This window comes from Rhincodon typus, chromosome 13 (assembly GCF_021869965.1).
Source record: "Rhincodon typus isolate 14 chromosome 13, sRhiTyp1.1, whole genome shotgun sequence".
Classification (NCBI taxonomy): Eukaryota; Metazoa; Chordata; class Chondrichthyes; order Orectolobiformes; family Rhincodontidae; genus Rhincodon; species Rhincodon typus.
In genome coordinates this window covers 24,315,081-24,332,652 of record NC_063344.1, presented here as the reverse complement: position 1 = coordinate 24,332,652, position 17,572 = coordinate 24,315,081, and the positions used below count along the sequence as shown (strand labels likewise).

Genomic DNA, 17,572 nt, shown 5'->3' with positions numbered 1-17,572 from the left:
AAGAAACTGACACCATCTTGGTAGAGGCTCTTCTGAACTTTATACTTTAATGGTAGCAAGAAAAGATAAGTTAAACTGATGTCCAGTATCTCTGCAACAGTCAACTGAAGTTGTTTCAAACACAATGTTCTCACCATCTAAAATAATTTCTAAAGAGAAATAGAGCATGGAAATGTTATATTTCAATGTATAATGGAACCTGCTTCCGTTACACAGGAGTTCTTTAAATTAGTAACAGTAATCCTGGAATAGGTACAACAGTCAGCAACATGTCATCATGTGAGTGACAAACATTTGTTGCAAATCCTTCAAATATTTCCACCACTGTAAAAACACATTGAGATGGTCTGCCACTGTGAAAAAGGATTTGCATTTATATGAGACCTTTCCCAATCTCAGTATTTTATAGTCAATAGAGTACTTTTAAACTATAGTCGCTGTCATAAAGGACAACCCAACTGCCAATTTGATCACTCATCAGCAATGAGACACATGACCAGACAATATTTTGTTTGTGATGTTGATTGAATGGTAGGTATTGGTCAGGATTACTGAAGAACATTCCACTCACTTTCAAGTCACACAGAGGGATCTTTTATGCACACTTGGATGAACATTTAGGAACTTGGTTTCACATCTCACTCACACACCTGAGTGTGTACCACCCAATCAGTACTACATGGAAGTATCAACCTATGCTTATTTCTAATCTAGAACCAGAACACTTTCCCTTCTGACTCAGAGTACTACCAATGAGCCAAGGGTGACACTATGGGTGCTGTACAATGTGATATTAGGATGACAGTTTATATTTAGATCTTTGGATAGCAGGTTTGCAGTCATTACCAGCCAGATGAAAGGAGATGTCGAGCAGCAGTGAGGTTCGTTTAAGCTGGCCCTCAAGAAACCATTAAATTCATTATGAGGGAACAAATGCCTAGTCCTATTCCTATTTCTTACGGTCTTATGGTTCAAAAAGGATCCTTTGCTTAACAAGTTAGTACGCGATGGCCTAGTGGTATTATCACTGGACTGTTAATCCAGAGACCCAGATAATGTTCTGGGGACCTGGGTTTGAATCCTGCCACAGCAGATGGTGGAATTTGAATTCAATAAACAGCTGGAATTAAGAGTCTAATGATGATCATAAATCCATTGCCAATTGTCAGAGGAAAAACCCATCTGGTTCACTAATGTCCTTTAGGGAAGGAAACTGCCATCGTTACCTGGTCTGGCCTACATGTGACTCTTAACTGCCCTCTAGGCAATTAGGGATGGGCAATAAATGCCAGCCTAGCCAGTGATGTCCTCATCCTGTGAATGAATTAAAAAAAGCTTGGTGGAAGGTGCTTGGAAAGGGCTTCAAAACATCTTTAACACAACAGAATACAGAAACTTGCCAATTTAATGCTTTTTAATTCTGAAGAAACACGTCAATGCTTCTTCCTTGGCTTAGAATAGTTTATCACTAAATTAATTGGATTGTTGCCATTTCTTGCGCTGTCTCTCAGGGGAAATCTTCCTCTCAATGAAGGTGCTGAGTATAACTTTGAATTTCTGACCAGAGATGTCACAGACCAATCATCCAGAAGACTCATCACTGAAAGCACTATGGAAGGTGGAATAAAAATACATTGCTGTTAGGGAAACAAAGATTTTCCATAATTGGGCATTCACAATTACAAAATTAGCTCTGTCTTGCTGTATGGCTATTCCAGGTAATTTCTAGATGGCTGGATAATTACGATTTGATCTGTTTAATTCCTAGTGGAAACTTATTAACATTGGGCATGCAAAAGGAATAGAAACTTTGATGCCAAGTAAATGCTGTTGGTTTGTGCAATAACTAATTCCAGTTGACTTATTAAGCCTGAATGGCAGTCTTCAAAGTTCTTGATCAATTACATACTTTTTCAGGGTAATCCATGTGAGGATTTACTTCAATTGGAATCAATTGCCACCACCAGACATTCTACTTGTGCAATGCAATAAGCAAGGGATATTATCTTAATATCTCCCTGTGACCTGAGCTTTATGTTTGTTTCTTTTCACCTGTGATCCATTGACTTCTCTCAAAGCACAGCAAGCAAACACTTGATGAGAATAATCTTGACATGAATCATTAAGTTGGTCTATTTCATTTTAGATCACTTACCATCCTGGCTCAGAACTATATCACTGTTCCTTTCTTGTCACTGGTCAAGATCCTGGAACTCCCTTCCTGACAGCACTGTGGATATCCCTACACCCCAAGGAGTATAATAGTTCATGAAGGTCGCTCACCGCCACTTTCTGAAGGTCAATTCAGGATAGGGGCAATAAGTGCTGGGCCAGCCAGTGATGCCCACATCGCATGAATGATTTATTTTTTAAGCGCTCGAAACATGGTTTTGATGACATTCCCATTAGTCTGGATAGCTTTTTGATAAGATCATAAAATAATAAATAAATGGCATTTCCCTACATAAGCGAATAATCTTTATTTGCCTTAAGTAATGTATCTAACAATTTATATCTAACACCTGCACCTTCTCCACCACCCCTAAACTGATTATAACCATCTCAATCATTTTATTGTCCTTGCTACGGTGAAGATTTAAGCTCACATGAGCAGTGCAACATGCTGTTTCCAAACTTTTTCTGTTTGTTTGTATCTATGTCTTCCTCTTGCTCAATAGCTATAAAAAGATATCAAAGACTTCACAATACTAGAGATAGTAAGAACTTCAGATGTTGGAGTCAGAGATAACACAGTGTGGGGCTGGAGGAACACAGCAGGCCAGGCAGCATCAGAGGAGCAGGAAAGTTGATGTTTCGGGTCGGGACCCTTTAGAAATTTCTGAAGAAGGGTCCCAACCTGAAATGTCAACTTTCCTGCTCCTCTGATGCTGCCTGGCCTGCAGTGTTCCTTCGCAATACTGAACTCTATGAAGTGTTATTCACCAACAACAAAGGTAACGTAAATGGATTCTTGATTAGTTACAGTAATGAAGAAAAATCAGTGTGTTCATCTGCATCTAAACTGCTTATTTCTCAACCTGTTTTGTTTTAACTTGAATAAATGCAGTTATTTCGAACACAGTATTTAAAGTAGCCATTTTCCCCAATCATATTTGTGGTAAAATAGCAAAAATATTGTCACATGTGATAGGCACATTATGTTGGCTATTCCAAAAAGCAGTTTTGAATTAATTTAAGAACTGGATTTGACCCAATTTGTATCATTCAGTGTGCTTATCCCTTAACAAAATTGCCAATAAAGTTGTCAAAATGCCTCTCTGTACATAATTTCATTCTCAGTTTCACAGTGATTGGCAGACAAGTAACTGAACAATTCTGACAGCTGGTGTTATTAAATGATGACATGTTGGTCTTGAAGACAGCAGTGTTTTAAAGGAATATCATTGATTATATAGTTTAATATGAAGTGTTTGTTTTTCTGATCAACTGTAGATCTCAAGCTGGGGAATTTTGTGGTCAGTGATGAAACAACAACTCCAGCCAATGACCCCAAAGGACACTGTCCAGACAGATCTAGTAATCTCTGTGAAATGGAATTCCCCAGCAATGATGCTAACAAGTAGGGCAAGCAGAAAATCATATTGAAGCATTTTCATGAACAGTAAACAGCAAACCAAACAGTTAAAAGCGCTGAATCCCTTTGCTTTTAATTTAAATTTTCAGATCATAAAACATATGATTGATTAGTTTGAAACTAAAATATTATGAACAAAATTAAAATAATTTTAAAATATGGGAATTGTAATCATGAGGAAAAATGCTGAAATTCAATTTCAGGGCTTTCAGTTTGTTGATAAACTGAGTCCATTATTAAAACTCTATTGATTTCTTAGATAAAGTGGAAAGTATTCAAGAGTTTTTACAGCATTGAAAATGGAAGTTGTTGTCAATTCACTGACTGCTTAGAGATTGTGCGCTGGGGCGGCCACAAAAGTACAATGTTTGGAGGAGCGATCAGTGACTGATAGTGACCTCAGGATTTTCATGTTATTCTGAGCACATGCTGACCACTAAATTGCTATTACTCTTGTGGAATAATGACAGTGAATTCTAGCAGTTTTACATACATTACCACTTCAAAATCTGCTCTATAAGCTCACAGCCATAAAGTTCCACCTTTTCATTGTGAATATCATCATGTGTTAATAAGAGGGAGGCGGGAGAGAGAGAGAAGGCGACCATGAGAGACTGGCTATTGGCACATCACAGAAGAAGGAAACATAACAAAATAAGAGAAAACAACATATGGCAAAACACTTATTGTAAATTTAAAAATGTGTTGTGGTTAAATCATACATGTGAAAACAATCTGCCAAAAGAAATCTAAATTGAAACCAATTAAGCAAAGTATATCTGATTAGCTGCAGTTTTAATACAGCACATTCGATCAATACGGAGATGATATTTCTCTACAAGGCTTTTTTTTTATACAGAGGACTTCCTCATTAGACTAGCAGTTTAATTTCCAGCTTTGTTTTTATATCAAATCTATTTTTTTTTCTCTGGAAGGTGCCAATATAGTCAGCTAGTCTATGACTGGAGTTGATGTATTCAAAGACCTAGTATAATGGTGATCAGGAGTAGACGGGAATGTGAAATTTAGGGCACAAACAGAGCAGTCACGATTTTATTGAATGATGGAACCATCTTCAGGAGCTGAATGGTCTACTTCTGCTACTATTTCACATGCTTGTATAAAAATTTCCTTCCAGCTTCACAAAGATGGCGGTGGAGAATAGTATTTGTTTCGTGTATCTCAACATATAGTAACAAACATACGATACCTCATGGATTAAGCCATTTGAATTACTATAAAGTTTTATTTTCAAATCAACATTTCCAGTTCTGGGACCCATGTTTCAGATCTTTTGTAGCTTCAAAGCTTGTTAGACCCAGTAATTTGCTGTGAACTAATCTACTGCAACACAACAATGTACATTTCTCTAGCAGGGATTGGAAAGCTAGAAATCTAGCGGTAGCTAGTATTCGAAACTTGAATGGGCACCTAGGAGACTCACTCACCTGTTATCAATTGGAGAAATTCAGCCTTGTAGAAATCTCTTTCTGCTCTCAGGAGAATAAGAGTCTACAGTGTAAAATACGGATCCAAAAGAGAGTGATTTGACAGTTGGCCACCATGATGCATAAGTATTAAATATCAAAGTCCACACCTTCAAGGAGAAGACAGCAGTGGCTGTTCTTAACTGACCCATAAAATTAAAAACTGCACTGAAATTACAATTTTCGCAGTTGGCTTCAGTGGCAGAATACAAATATGAATTGATTAATTCACATTATGTAACCAACTCAATATTCATTACCATTGGCTTGAATGCACTTTGGGTACCAAACCACACTAGTGGTTTACCACAGCATGCAAAAGTGAAAACCAGGCAGGTTGTACAGCAGCTACGCAGAATCCCAATTCATAGACGATTGTAATTTTATTGCTGCAGTTACTGGTTCTATCATGTATTTATAATTTGAGTATGGGGAAATAAACATGAAACCCACTACAATTTAGCTGCAAATATTAAATGAAATGTTAGTACATTGCTATTTCACAAAAGGGTAACTTTCTAATTTTATGCTTCCATTGAGGAGCCTTGCCTGTCAGAAATGGGCAAAACTTACAAACATTCACAATTGTACATTCAATTGAATTCAGCTACATGTTCTCTGTAGGAAGTCCTTTCAACTAGGTAGAACCTGTAAATTTGGAAAATTGCCTCCATAATATACAAAGCTGCCCGATTCACCTGTGCAGTGAGTTCAGGAGGCTCAGCTCATATAATGAGTTTCATTGGCTCGTAACTTTTGCCTGGTGTGTTTCCTCTTCCATCCCAATAGTGCGTGAAGGACCAATCTAGCAGGCACTATTAGCAAAGGCCTGGAAAATTGGCCACTTATCTATTTTCTTCTTTAATGATTGGTTTATAAGAAGGAAATGGAACAAGAGGAAAAATATTTAAATTAATTATTCAGTAACGTTCCATTGATTAATTTCCTTTTTCTGTTTTTTTTGTCTCAATAAGCATTCTAAAGAATTCCATACCAGCGACAACGGAGAAGGTCGGAGCTGATGAGCTTCCATGCAGTTTCAGCACCAGCGATGATAGCATGGGGAGCTGGTCACAGCTCGTTAATGAAGAAGATCATGCAGAAGACAGCAGTAGCTATCTTCATCTTAGTGAAAGGTTGTTAAATGAACATCATAGTTGATTTAGTGAAGGACAAGAGACTCTACGATTGCTATTTAAATTTACAACCTGAGGGTGGTGATAAAATGTTAGGGTCCAATCAGGCTGCTCACTGATATAAGATTAAAGTATCTTGTGCACCTAACATTATTGATCACCACGCGACATGTTGTGAAAAGTAATAAAATGAGTGACATTGCACCGAATGAAAGTTTGGTGTTATAGAACTTGAGTACTGCTGGAAAAATAACCTTGTGTCAAAGCGTTTTTGTCTTTGACATCAAGACAATTTTCAATAAATACCAATATAAGGGGAAAATAACATTTTATACTGTATAAGAAGAGAGTGATGATTGTTTGGCCAGCGGACTTTGATTGGTAAAGGAGTTGCAATGAAGAATGCACCAGATGATAATGGCACTTATCTGCCAAGATTAGTTTAAATTTAAACCAGGCACAAGAGCTTACTTTTCTATGGTAATATGGGTAGTATGGGCACTTTTCAGGACCAACAGCCTTAAGACTGTTCATAAGTTCACCCAATATACAGTGAGAGGTGATCTATTCAGGGGACAAGATGGCTTTGGTGTACCATATTTCAGCATTATGCTTGCCCAGTTAACAAATGGCTCAGGCTCTATTTACAATGTTCCTGTTAAGATAAATTTTATAGTGCATGGAACCATAGCAATCCAACTGCATACATTGATAAGTGAAGATAGAGTGTAGCAGAGAGTACTAGAGTTGCTTTCTCATTTGTTTGCTGCATTTGGTATTTGGATTTGAATGCAGGATAGAGCTCATTATGACATGCATATAAGGAAAGTCTTATTTGTAGTGGTGAATTCAAATATAGCAAATGTACAATCTACATATCAGAAGTATGCAAGGGGGAGGATGCTAGGTGACATTACATTGAAAACACATTTCTCATGGAATCGAACAAAGAGGTTTGCAGGAGCTGGCGAGTAGGGATTCCATAGCAACATCATCTATTTGGGCATATATGGTGTTGTTAAAACTGAACTCAACTGTATGAGTTGCTGAGTTCATACATTCAAAGATGTACATGGTGGTAGTAGTAACTAGATCACTGTGATATGGTGCTGCAGTGCAAATGTTTATGGAATCCTTCAGTGTGTACTGGTGAATACGTTAACAATATTAAACGAGGACATGAATACCCCATTGCTGTTAATGTAGAAGTCCTGTATGGTCTTCGCAAATGCGAAGGAGCCCCTCACCATGTTTATAGTAAACCTGCTCAGCTCTGATTGCAGCAATTGACCCAATTCATTTTGTGCAGAACCAGTCATAAAAAAAGAGTGTAAAGTAACATCACTTCTGTGTATCTTGGGCACTCCATGCATAAAATGAAACAAACAACTGTGGATGCTAGACACTTGAAACAAAAACTGAAGTTGCTGAAGAAACTCAGTAGGTTTTGATTCCAGTGACTTTTCATCAGCCTATGCATTTGTGGATGCACCATGTTGTGAGGATGAACCCAATCACATATATAACCCAGCAGCTCATTGTTCCTACAATTGTTTTAGCTTACTTTTGAGCAAGGTTGTTTGGTCATGTTGAGCTACAGGTCCAATAGAAAAGATTTTGGACCCATCATTAAGAATAGTGCGCATTCTGTTGATATAGTTTTGCTGGTTAAGGGGTGACCATTTCAGTCTCGTTCTCGAGTTTTCCAAATTGTATCTGGATTGACCTTGAAGCCTCACAACATTGCCAGTCATTCACATTGCATATGAAAATTAAACAAGTTGCTTAGAACTATGTAATAGACATGTACTAGATCACTTTCAAAGGATTCACTGTCTTCAATGGATGTTGATTTGTAGTGGGGTAGCTGGGAATAGAGAAGCTAAAACTCAGCAAATACCACAAAAGCAAAATACTGGTAATACTGCAAGTTTGAAATATAAACGGAAAGTATTGGAGAAACTCAGCTGGTCTGGCAGCATCTGCAGAGAGAGAAAGAAAGGCTCTGATTGGAGTCCAATGAATCTTCTTTGCAACTGATTTAAGGTGGGACACAATTTAAACTATATACAAAGAGAAACTCCTTGCTTTCTAAGTGTATGCAGTCACAGAGATTTAGTGTGTGTTTAATAGCATAATTTATTTCATTGCCAAATCTTTTCTGGTCAAGTAGGTTTAAGATGTAATAATGTTTCAAGCCAGTGCTGTCATTTACTGAAGCAATGTATGCATCAAATCTAAAAATGAAAGAAGCTTGTGCACTTCAATTCAAGTGCAGCATAGGGCACAGTGTAAATTACTAACCCTACCATCAATCTGATCAATCTCATATCACATAAATAAGCTACAAATATGGGAACATGTCTCACTTTAACATTATCAATACATTGAGAAATTAAAACTGAAACAACCTTATGTTTAATATGCTTTTAGAAAAATTGATTAGCTTACCTAATCTTAATTTCCCTGCAAGTACTTTGTTGATTTCTGAATTTTGTCTTTGATGTAACCTTGTCTCAGGGAGCTCAGAATAGTATTTCAAGAGCAGAATTTCAGAATTGTTAACCAATCAGAACGCCCTCCTCATAAAGTAAAAACTGTTGTTTTTCCTTTACCTTTGCATTTCTTTAGATAAAAAGTGCAAGTTGAAAAGTTCTGACAAAGTATGTCCTTTCTTGTAGAGGTTAGGTGTCTTAAGAGTTGATAAAGTATATCTATGAAGATCAGTACCAGCACACTGATTGAAAGCAATCAGAAATAAAGTCCACAGCATGCTGATCACTTGATGCTCCACCACAGTCTGAGTTGTTGTGTAAACGTTTAAAGTATCAGATAACCTACATGCATGTTAATGCATTTTAGCAATGTTTCATTCTATAATTAAAATATTCTTGAGAAGGATTCACTCCAACAGTTTCATTAATGGGACTCATTTGTAGGATCAATTTGGAAATCTCTTTTGTAAGCTTATTTCCTCAATAGTAATATATATTCCTGCCAAGATAATAAGCTTCAGAGCTTTATCTTTACGAACAAGAGGGATAGTATGTAATAATTGTCACAACCTGTTAAAGCTGTATTTATGAATCAGATGCATGTCTTGTAACAAGTGCATGTAGTAGGAAACATCTTGAGTTCTCACTGCCAAAACCCATTAACCAACATTTAGAATATTCACTTCAAATGAATCAATTTTGTGCAGGAATCCCTGTCATTTCTCACATTCTGGTTTGTTTCCCATCTCTTTGCTATCCAGGATATGAGTGATGCAAAAATGTGTTTTGATGTTTTCATTTTATCCCATTTCTTACTCCAAACATAAAGGCAGCATTCTGAGCAATGCGCTCATCCGTTTAAATTGCCCACCAATGCTGAATAGCATCTCATTTGGGGGTGACACGTTTGGACTGAGAGAAATGAATGGAATAAGATAAAGGTGCCATCCTTGTCCATCCTCGAGAAGCCCTCAAGCTTGCATACCCCTTGTTGTAGTGTTGCTGACCTCAAGCTTCCTGATTGAGCCTGCAGTGTTGGGAGCCTTCCTACCATCCAATTAGGATGCTGTCTCCTAAAAGATTGTATTTCCAAGAATGCCCACTGAATGGGTGGGCTTGACAGACTCAGTTCAGGTCATTTTGTCTCCAAGGTGTTAACCATAATTAAAATAGTAGATTTGCCTCTGATTCAGTATATTGTGGGTGCAAGACCTACTCCAGGGATGGGCACATGATCTAGACTGAAACTTTACTGTAGCACCAAGGAAATGTTGCATTGACTATGGTTCTTTCTTTGGCTGAGACATTGAATGAGTTCTCCCAATGTGCCGGCTGACTCTTATCCATCAGTTAACACCTAAAACAGATACAAAAACAGAAGTTGCTGGAAAAGCTCAGCAGGTCGGGCAGCACATGAAGAGGAATCAAAATTCACCTTTTGGGTCCGGTGACGTTTCTTCAGACCAGCTGTTCTGTGAAAAGGTCACCAAACCTGAAATGTTAACTTTGATTTCTCTTCACAGATGCTGCCATTCCTGCTCAGCTTTTCCAGCAACCTCTGTTTTCATTTCGATTTACAGCATCTACAGTTCTTTCGGCTTTTACCCAAAACAGATAACCTAGTTGTTCTCACATTGCTAATGGTGGGATCTTGCAGTGGAAGCATTGACTGCTGTGTTTCCCCACATCATGACAATAATTATGCTTCAAAAGCATTTACTGGGCTGTCATTTCCTGAGACCCTGAAAGGTACAAATTCTTCCTATCCTATAATGGCAATTGAGATTCTATGTGCATCATAAAATGTGCAATTTGCATACTTAAAGAAGCCTTCTGTTTGAAACATACTGGCACTTCAACTACCCAGTGACAGGGCACTGACAAAATGGTATTAACCGGGCACTATATTGAATGACCTACTTTTCACTCAGTTAACACTAAATTCAAAAAGTTAAAATCAACCCTGTCATAATTAGTGTTTCCTTATTGTAAGCATCATCAATGATTAAAGATGGATTTGGAGCTATGCAGTATAGGTGAAAACTGCTGATGTTTTATTAAATTGTAGTACACTATAAATGCCAAAGGTAAAAATAGCTCATTTAATAATCTTAGTCTGATGTTATGTTTAATTGTTGGGTTAGCAAATCAATTTAAATAGAAATAGAAAACATTGTCTGAACTTTCTACACTAATGTAATTAAATCTTGAATTTACTACATTAAATTTGGCTGGGCTTAAGGCTTTACAAAATAAATGAATGCAGAATAATAAAATCTTAGTTCAGCATATTACTTTCTGTTAATGGAAGTTGGTTTGGTTCATTATAGTTCTGTACAGCCGCATCATTATGTGGTTTAATTTATTAACGTGTATTAAAAGTAAACAAAATGTGATCCATTATAGCGCTATAAAAATAGGCGTGACTGGGAATTGGTTTAATTTCTCAAGAGTAATTGTGCATGAGTAAATGGGATGCTATACAAAAAGTAGATGGTAATGCAGTTAATTCAATGTGGTTCAACAACTTATATTTATACTGCCTCTTAAATATAGAAAAAACACCCAAAGCATTTAATAATAAATTTAAGAAGAATAGGAAGTGATTTGAGCCATTGGGATTGTGTAAAAATACATGTGAAACAGTTGGATTGGGAGAATTCTTTACATTAATTATACATTCTTTTGAAAGGATGCTTTTTGTTGTAGAGAAATATTCCTGTTTAATTTTGAATTCTTTGTTTCCATTAGCAATGGGAACAGCAGTGCTTCGAGTAGTCTTGGCTTAGTGGATCTGGATACCTATCAGGAAAGCCTTTCATCACGTGCTTTACCCAGGTGTGAAGTAATCTTCATAAACATAAGGAAAGGAAGTTATTCTTTAGCAGTTCAAGACTTGTGGGTTGTGCTTATTTCCCAAGTTGACATTCTAGTGCAGTAACAAGGGAACACAAACAGGAATTGCTGGAAAAACTCAGCATCAGTTTCGGGTCCAGTGACCCTTCCTCAAAACAGCAAGCAGCGAAAGGGTTTATGGGACTTCAGCCTCAAGAGAGAGTGGTGAGGACGAAGGTGGTCAAGTAAGAGGTCACCACCTGGAAGCTTCAGCCGCTCTAAGGGTCTGATATCGGGGTCCCAGTGCCTGTGCAAAAATTCAACCCAAAATCTCAGTCTAGATATGCACAAGTTTAACTGTAGATATATCCTGGATAAAGAATGCTCTGGTCAAGTGCATTTTACATTAAAGCTCTATCTGCCAAATTACACAACAAAGATCAACATCCTTAGTCTTATTTATAAGTGGAAAATAGCATTGCAAGCTACACATACCAATTCAAATAGGAAAAGGAATGAACTACAAAGAGGAAATACTTCTATCAGTATAAATGATAAATCTGAATGCGTTGTTAAATAATCATTACTTTGTTTTGCCAGTGAAATCGTAAGTGGAAAGGAGTCAGTGAAAGACAATACGGAGCATTTGGATGGTAAGGTAATCCATGTGTTGGATAATCAAACAAATAACTTTCTGATTGTCAATCATTCCACATGAATGAACATAGAGTTATTTTTAAATTTTTTTCAGAAAGCACATCTCAGTTATCAATGGAAGCAGTCAGTTGCCACAGGGAGTTTCTTGTGCTGAATTTTGACGTGAGCCCTGAATGTGTTGACTCAGAATTGCGAGCAATCTTGCAGTGGATAGCTGCTTCTGAACTTGGTTTTCCAGTGATTTACTTCAAAAAATCCAAGGAAAAGAAGATTCAAAAGGTACCTATCATTTGAGTATAGCAATTGCTTGCGGGTTATTCTCGTCTCCTCCACATAGTGCTTCTTGTATCATATGTAATTTCCAGGGCAGGAGACAGTTTGGCAAAAACCTGGCAGTTCAGCATCAGGTCAAGCAAACAGTAGCTAGCTGATAGCAGTATGGGTTAGCCTTGCCTTCTGAATGAATCTTGGTCCCTGCAGAACAGATGACTGTACTTCTATTATTAATAGGTGTCAGAACTACAACAGGCAACTTACACCTAAGCTCTACAATTAGAAAATTAATAATTAAAAAAAGAACATTAATGCAATCATACAGATTGTAGAGTGCCAGTATTAAAATATTAACTAACATTAAAAAACTTAATTGAAATAATGATTAAAATAATATTAAATGCATCGTTGTCTCCAATACCCAGAACCCTCATTTATCTAAAACCCCAAACTCTCCCTGTATCCAAATCACTGAGCCCTCACTCCCTCCAATACCTGGAGCCCTCACTGTTTCGGATTTCCAGAGCTTCACAGTATCCAATAAACTGGGATATTAGTAACAAGACAGAGAGAACCAAAATTTACTCAGGAGAATTTTCTGCATCAATAAATTTCTAAACCATTAAGAGGAATTCTTAGGAAAATGGTGGGCCAAGTGATTGAAATTGCAGTAATGGAATATTTTGAGGGATAGTAGTCATTGTTTCATAAGCATCAAGTCAGCTACAGAAAACAACAGTAACAATCTATAGTAAGAATAGCCAACTGGGTTAGCACAAACTTCAATGGGGGTGAGAGTAAATCTTGCCCAGTTGAATTGAAATAAACAATTGGTAGGCAAATCTGTAACTGAACAACAGGCAACCTTTAGAGATGAGATAGTTTTGGTACATTTGGTACCTCAAAAGAAAAGACAGGAGAAACAAATCTAGAGTTCCCTTGGATGATGGAAGAGGTAGAAAGCAAGAAGAAGCTGAAAATGAGCAAATGTAATGGATGGATAATAAAACCCAGAACCAGACTGAATGAGAGACAACAAGGTGCAGGGCTGGATGAACACAGCAGGCCAAGCAGCATCATAGGAGCAGAGAGGCTAAATGAAGAAGCTTCAAAGGGGAATTGAAGAAGCAAGGGAAGTATGAGAGCAGACAGCTGGCTTAAAAGGAAGCCAAAGGTTTTCTGTCAGTATATTAATGGTGAAATAATAGCAAAAGGAGTCCAACTGACTACAGATGTAATAGATATTTAAAAATGGGGGCAAGGGGTAGACTGAGGTACTCATTAAATATGTCATCTCTGTCTCTATCAAGGAAGATGATGCTGGCCAAGTAATCATGAATAAAGAGATAGCGGATACATTTAAATAAAAAGAAAAGAACTGTGGATACTGGATCAAAAACAAAACAAAAATCTAAAATGCTGGAGAAACTCGTTCTGAAGAAGGGTCACTGGACTTGAAATATTAACATTGTTTTCTATCACAGATGCTGCCAGACCTGCTTAATTTCTCTAGCCATTTCTGTTATTTTGTTTTTCTTTGTTTGTAGCAGATATACTTGCTGTGTTTAAAATTGATGAGGAAAATTATCTAAATAGTTTAGCTGTACACAAAGTTAACAAGGTAACAGGATCAGATGGTATTTATCCAAGGATACTAAGCAAGTAAGCATGACCATTCTGGATGTGCTAGCCATCATTTTCTAATCCTGTTTAGTTACAGAGGTGCTGCTAGAGGATTTATGAATTAAAATGTAACAGCCATGTTCAAATAAAGATGTCATGATAAGCTCAGAAACTACAGGTCAGTTTAACCTTGGTGGTGGGAAAGGTTGTAGAAAGAGTTATTCTATGTAAAATGAATAGCTAATGAGGGGTATGTAAGTTATTAAAGGCAAGTCTGCTTGGATTTGTTAGGGGAAAACTAACAAACTTACTGGTGTTTCTGATGAGGTAGCTGTTATAAAGCAGAGGCTGACTCCCCGATAACTAAAACCGAAACACCCAAAGAGGCTTGCCTCACCCTATAATCTGTTAAAAGAAATGTGAGAAATGGTATAACCTGCCTCTCACCCCCAATCTGTTATAAATGAGTGGTTAAATGAAATTAACCCCTGACACTCACTCTATAATAAACAAGTAACAATCTATTTATCTAACTCTAACAGTGAACAAATTAACTGAACTATTAATAAATCAAACAATTCCCCTCTAACTACCAACTATTCCCGAAAGCAAGTTTCTAATGGTTTGCTTTTCCAACAAATATAAATCCATCTTAAATAAACCAAAATAATAAAAGATTAGAATTTAGTCTTTCGAAATTACAACCAGGTCACATCTTCTAGAATGTTCTGTGCCTTCTTTATTGATCTTCTGTCAGAAATGTTCTCTCTGTGAATTCTTCTGTCTGGGATATTAGCTAAGAGTGCTGTGGTACATTTATTAATTAGATGATGCTTTCTCTAAGAGCTGAGAGAGCTGATCTCTTATCAGATGGTAGTTGGTTCTCTCCTGATTTTCCAAATGCCCTCATCTTTTATACCCTTGATGACACACCAGTTTTTTTTACAATAGGATTGGGTCCTATGTTGCCAAAACCATCAGATTTAAATTTAATTGGCTTTTAGTATCTAAGGGCCTGGTTTAAATTAATTGGCTAAATTCAAATTTGCAGTCTTGATAACAAAATAAAAGTGTGCTTGGCCTGCTAACCATATAGCCTATTGATACAAATGTTACAATTCAGATGCTTTGTGCTAACCCACAAGCTGCACACAGACATTTTTTTTAAATCTCCAAGCCTAGAAAAAGCACATCATCTTTTAAAGTGACCACGCACTGCCTTCCCCCCATCATTTCACAAACATCAATATTTTACAAACACCAAATTCTAACATCCTGTCTTCCAACCTACAAGTACTCTACCCAACTTTGCAACATAAAGAAGAGGATAAATTAGGGTAGTATGATTGAAATGTGTTACAAGGCCTTAAAAAAAGTTATAATAAAAGTAAAGTTAGAGCTCCGGGAACAAAATGGTCAATGGCAACACAGATACAATATTAGCTGAGTGACATGAAACAGAGTAGTAATGAGCCATTTCTTTTCAAATAGGTTCACAGTGGTATTCCTCATGGGTTGCTTTTTGATATATATTAATGACCTAAACTGTTTGCTGTACTGTGAACAGTTTAAAAATTTGCAGATGACATGAAATTTGGAGATACTGTAAACTGTAAGGAGCTTCATCATGAATTCTTGGCTGAGAGCCCAAAAAGGCTTACTCTGTTGAAATAACTCAGCCCCTGGAAAAATATTACTTGATTTACAGCTCTGGCTCTCTGATCTCTAGTGTCAATTGCACAGTATTTATTTACAAAGGACTCAGAAGTTTCAAGTACTCACACATTCTACTTTTGTCACTTCAAGCGCTCTGACTGATAGATTTATTGCTCTGTAACAAAATGCTCTGTAATAATCTGATCCTGGTACCATGCTAACTTTGCGTACAGCCAAACTATTTAATAATCTTCCTTATCAATTTTAAACCCAACAAGTATATCTGTTACTAACAAAGAAAAACGAAATAACAGAAATGGCTCGAGAAATTCAGGTCTGGCAAGAGCACAATGTTAACATTTCGAGTCCGGTGACCCTTCTTCAGAATGAGTTTCTCCAACATTTTAGTTTTGAGAAATGTGAAAATTAATGAGTAAACTACTGTATTTTGAGGGTTTTGTCAAGTCAAAGCTTGTTATTCAAGATTTTGACAATGTAGCGATATGTTTCCAGGCGCTGTTATGCAATCTCTTATTTCTTTTGTTTGAATTCAGTTTTTAGATGTTGTCCAGTCTGCTCACAAGAAAGCTTGGAAGCTCAAAGATCTGTTTCTTGCAATTCTGCAGTATTGTAAAGTGCAGGAGGAGGCAGGAAGCCTTTCCACAACAAGTCTGTTTGACTGGCTTCTTGAATTTAGCTAAAGGTTAATTTTCAATTTTGACTTTGTAAATAAACAAGTATAATAGTCAATTTTTGGAGTAGGTTCTTATGATTATTTTCAGGCCAGTTTGTGTTCTCCTTGAAGTGACTAATCATACATCATGTAAACATGGGGAAAACCAAGCAGTACTGTACACAACATGTGAAAGCTATCAATTTATGGAGGTCAGTCAGAAACAATTTTCTATTTATACTCAAGATATGGTGTTTCTATCATTGACAGATTTGATATATCTATGATTATAATGGATAAATATCCTCTTATATTGCCAAAGCAGTACCCATGCTTTGCAGTGTACGCACACTGATATAAACAAAACACACTGTACAAAGTTGAAAAAATTGCTAACTTTTATCTGATGTGTACTGTACATGTGAAGAAGCTGACACTGACATGCAGAAGCCATAATGTATCAGACAGCAACAACTGTCAGCTTTTACCAAGTGTGTATTGTACATGTATATTTGTGTGGCATGTTTTAAAGCAGATTTGGATAGTGTTTTTTAAAAATATTTTTGCAATCATATGAAAATTATGTAATGTAGGTACAGTGAGCATGTATGTCTACACAAACAACCTTTAAGTTCCTGTATAGATCAAGTTAATCACAACTGCAACAATAATTTTGATGTACTGAGATTGCTTATCTGTTTAAATGATTATGTAATATTAGGTCAGAGATCAGAATGTAAGACTGAAACATGCAGCTTCTCCAAACCAAAATCTTTGCAAAGTGCTGCCACTCAGAGATATAACTACTGTATGAATTCCTGCCAGCTTCATTACAGGGACCATTTTGTCTGGCAACACAAACAAATAAGTGGGAATCAAACCACTTGGAAACTACGCACTGTGGTCAATACATTGGTATTTAAAAAGTCTGTACTAATTTTTGAAAATAACTCAGTCACATGTCTAAAACTATCAAATCTGACATTTAAAGAAAGACTTGTATTTACACAGAGACAACAAGGTGCAGGGCTGGATGAACACAGCAGGCCAAGCAGCATCATAGGAGCAGAGAGGCTGACGCTTCGAGCCTCTCTGCTCCTATGATGCTGCTAGCCTCTCTGCTCCTATGATGCTGCTTGGCC

General features: G+C 36.9%; 1 protein-coding gene across 1 annotated transcript in view; it reads left to right on the top strand.

Moving 5' to 3' along the window:
- LOC109929394 (SPHK1 interactor, AKAP domain containing) overlaps positions 1-17,431 on the top strand; it is a 105,676-nt gene extending 88,245 nt beyond the window's left edge. The window contains exons 8-12 of the mRNA XM_048604102.1: positions 6,057-6,218; positions 11,465-11,551; positions 12,149-12,201; positions 12,300-12,484; positions 16,312-17,431. Of these exons, the coding sequence (XP_048460059.1) occupies positions 6,057-6,218; positions 11,465-11,551; positions 12,149-12,201; positions 12,300-12,484; positions 16,312-16,458 (634 nt within the window). The 3' untranslated portion in view covers positions 16,459-17,431. The remainder of the gene's footprint in view (positions 1-6,056; positions 6,219-11,464; positions 11,552-12,148; positions 12,202-12,299; positions 12,485-16,311) is intronic.
- The last annotated feature ends 141 nt before the right edge of the window (positions 17,432-17,572 follow it).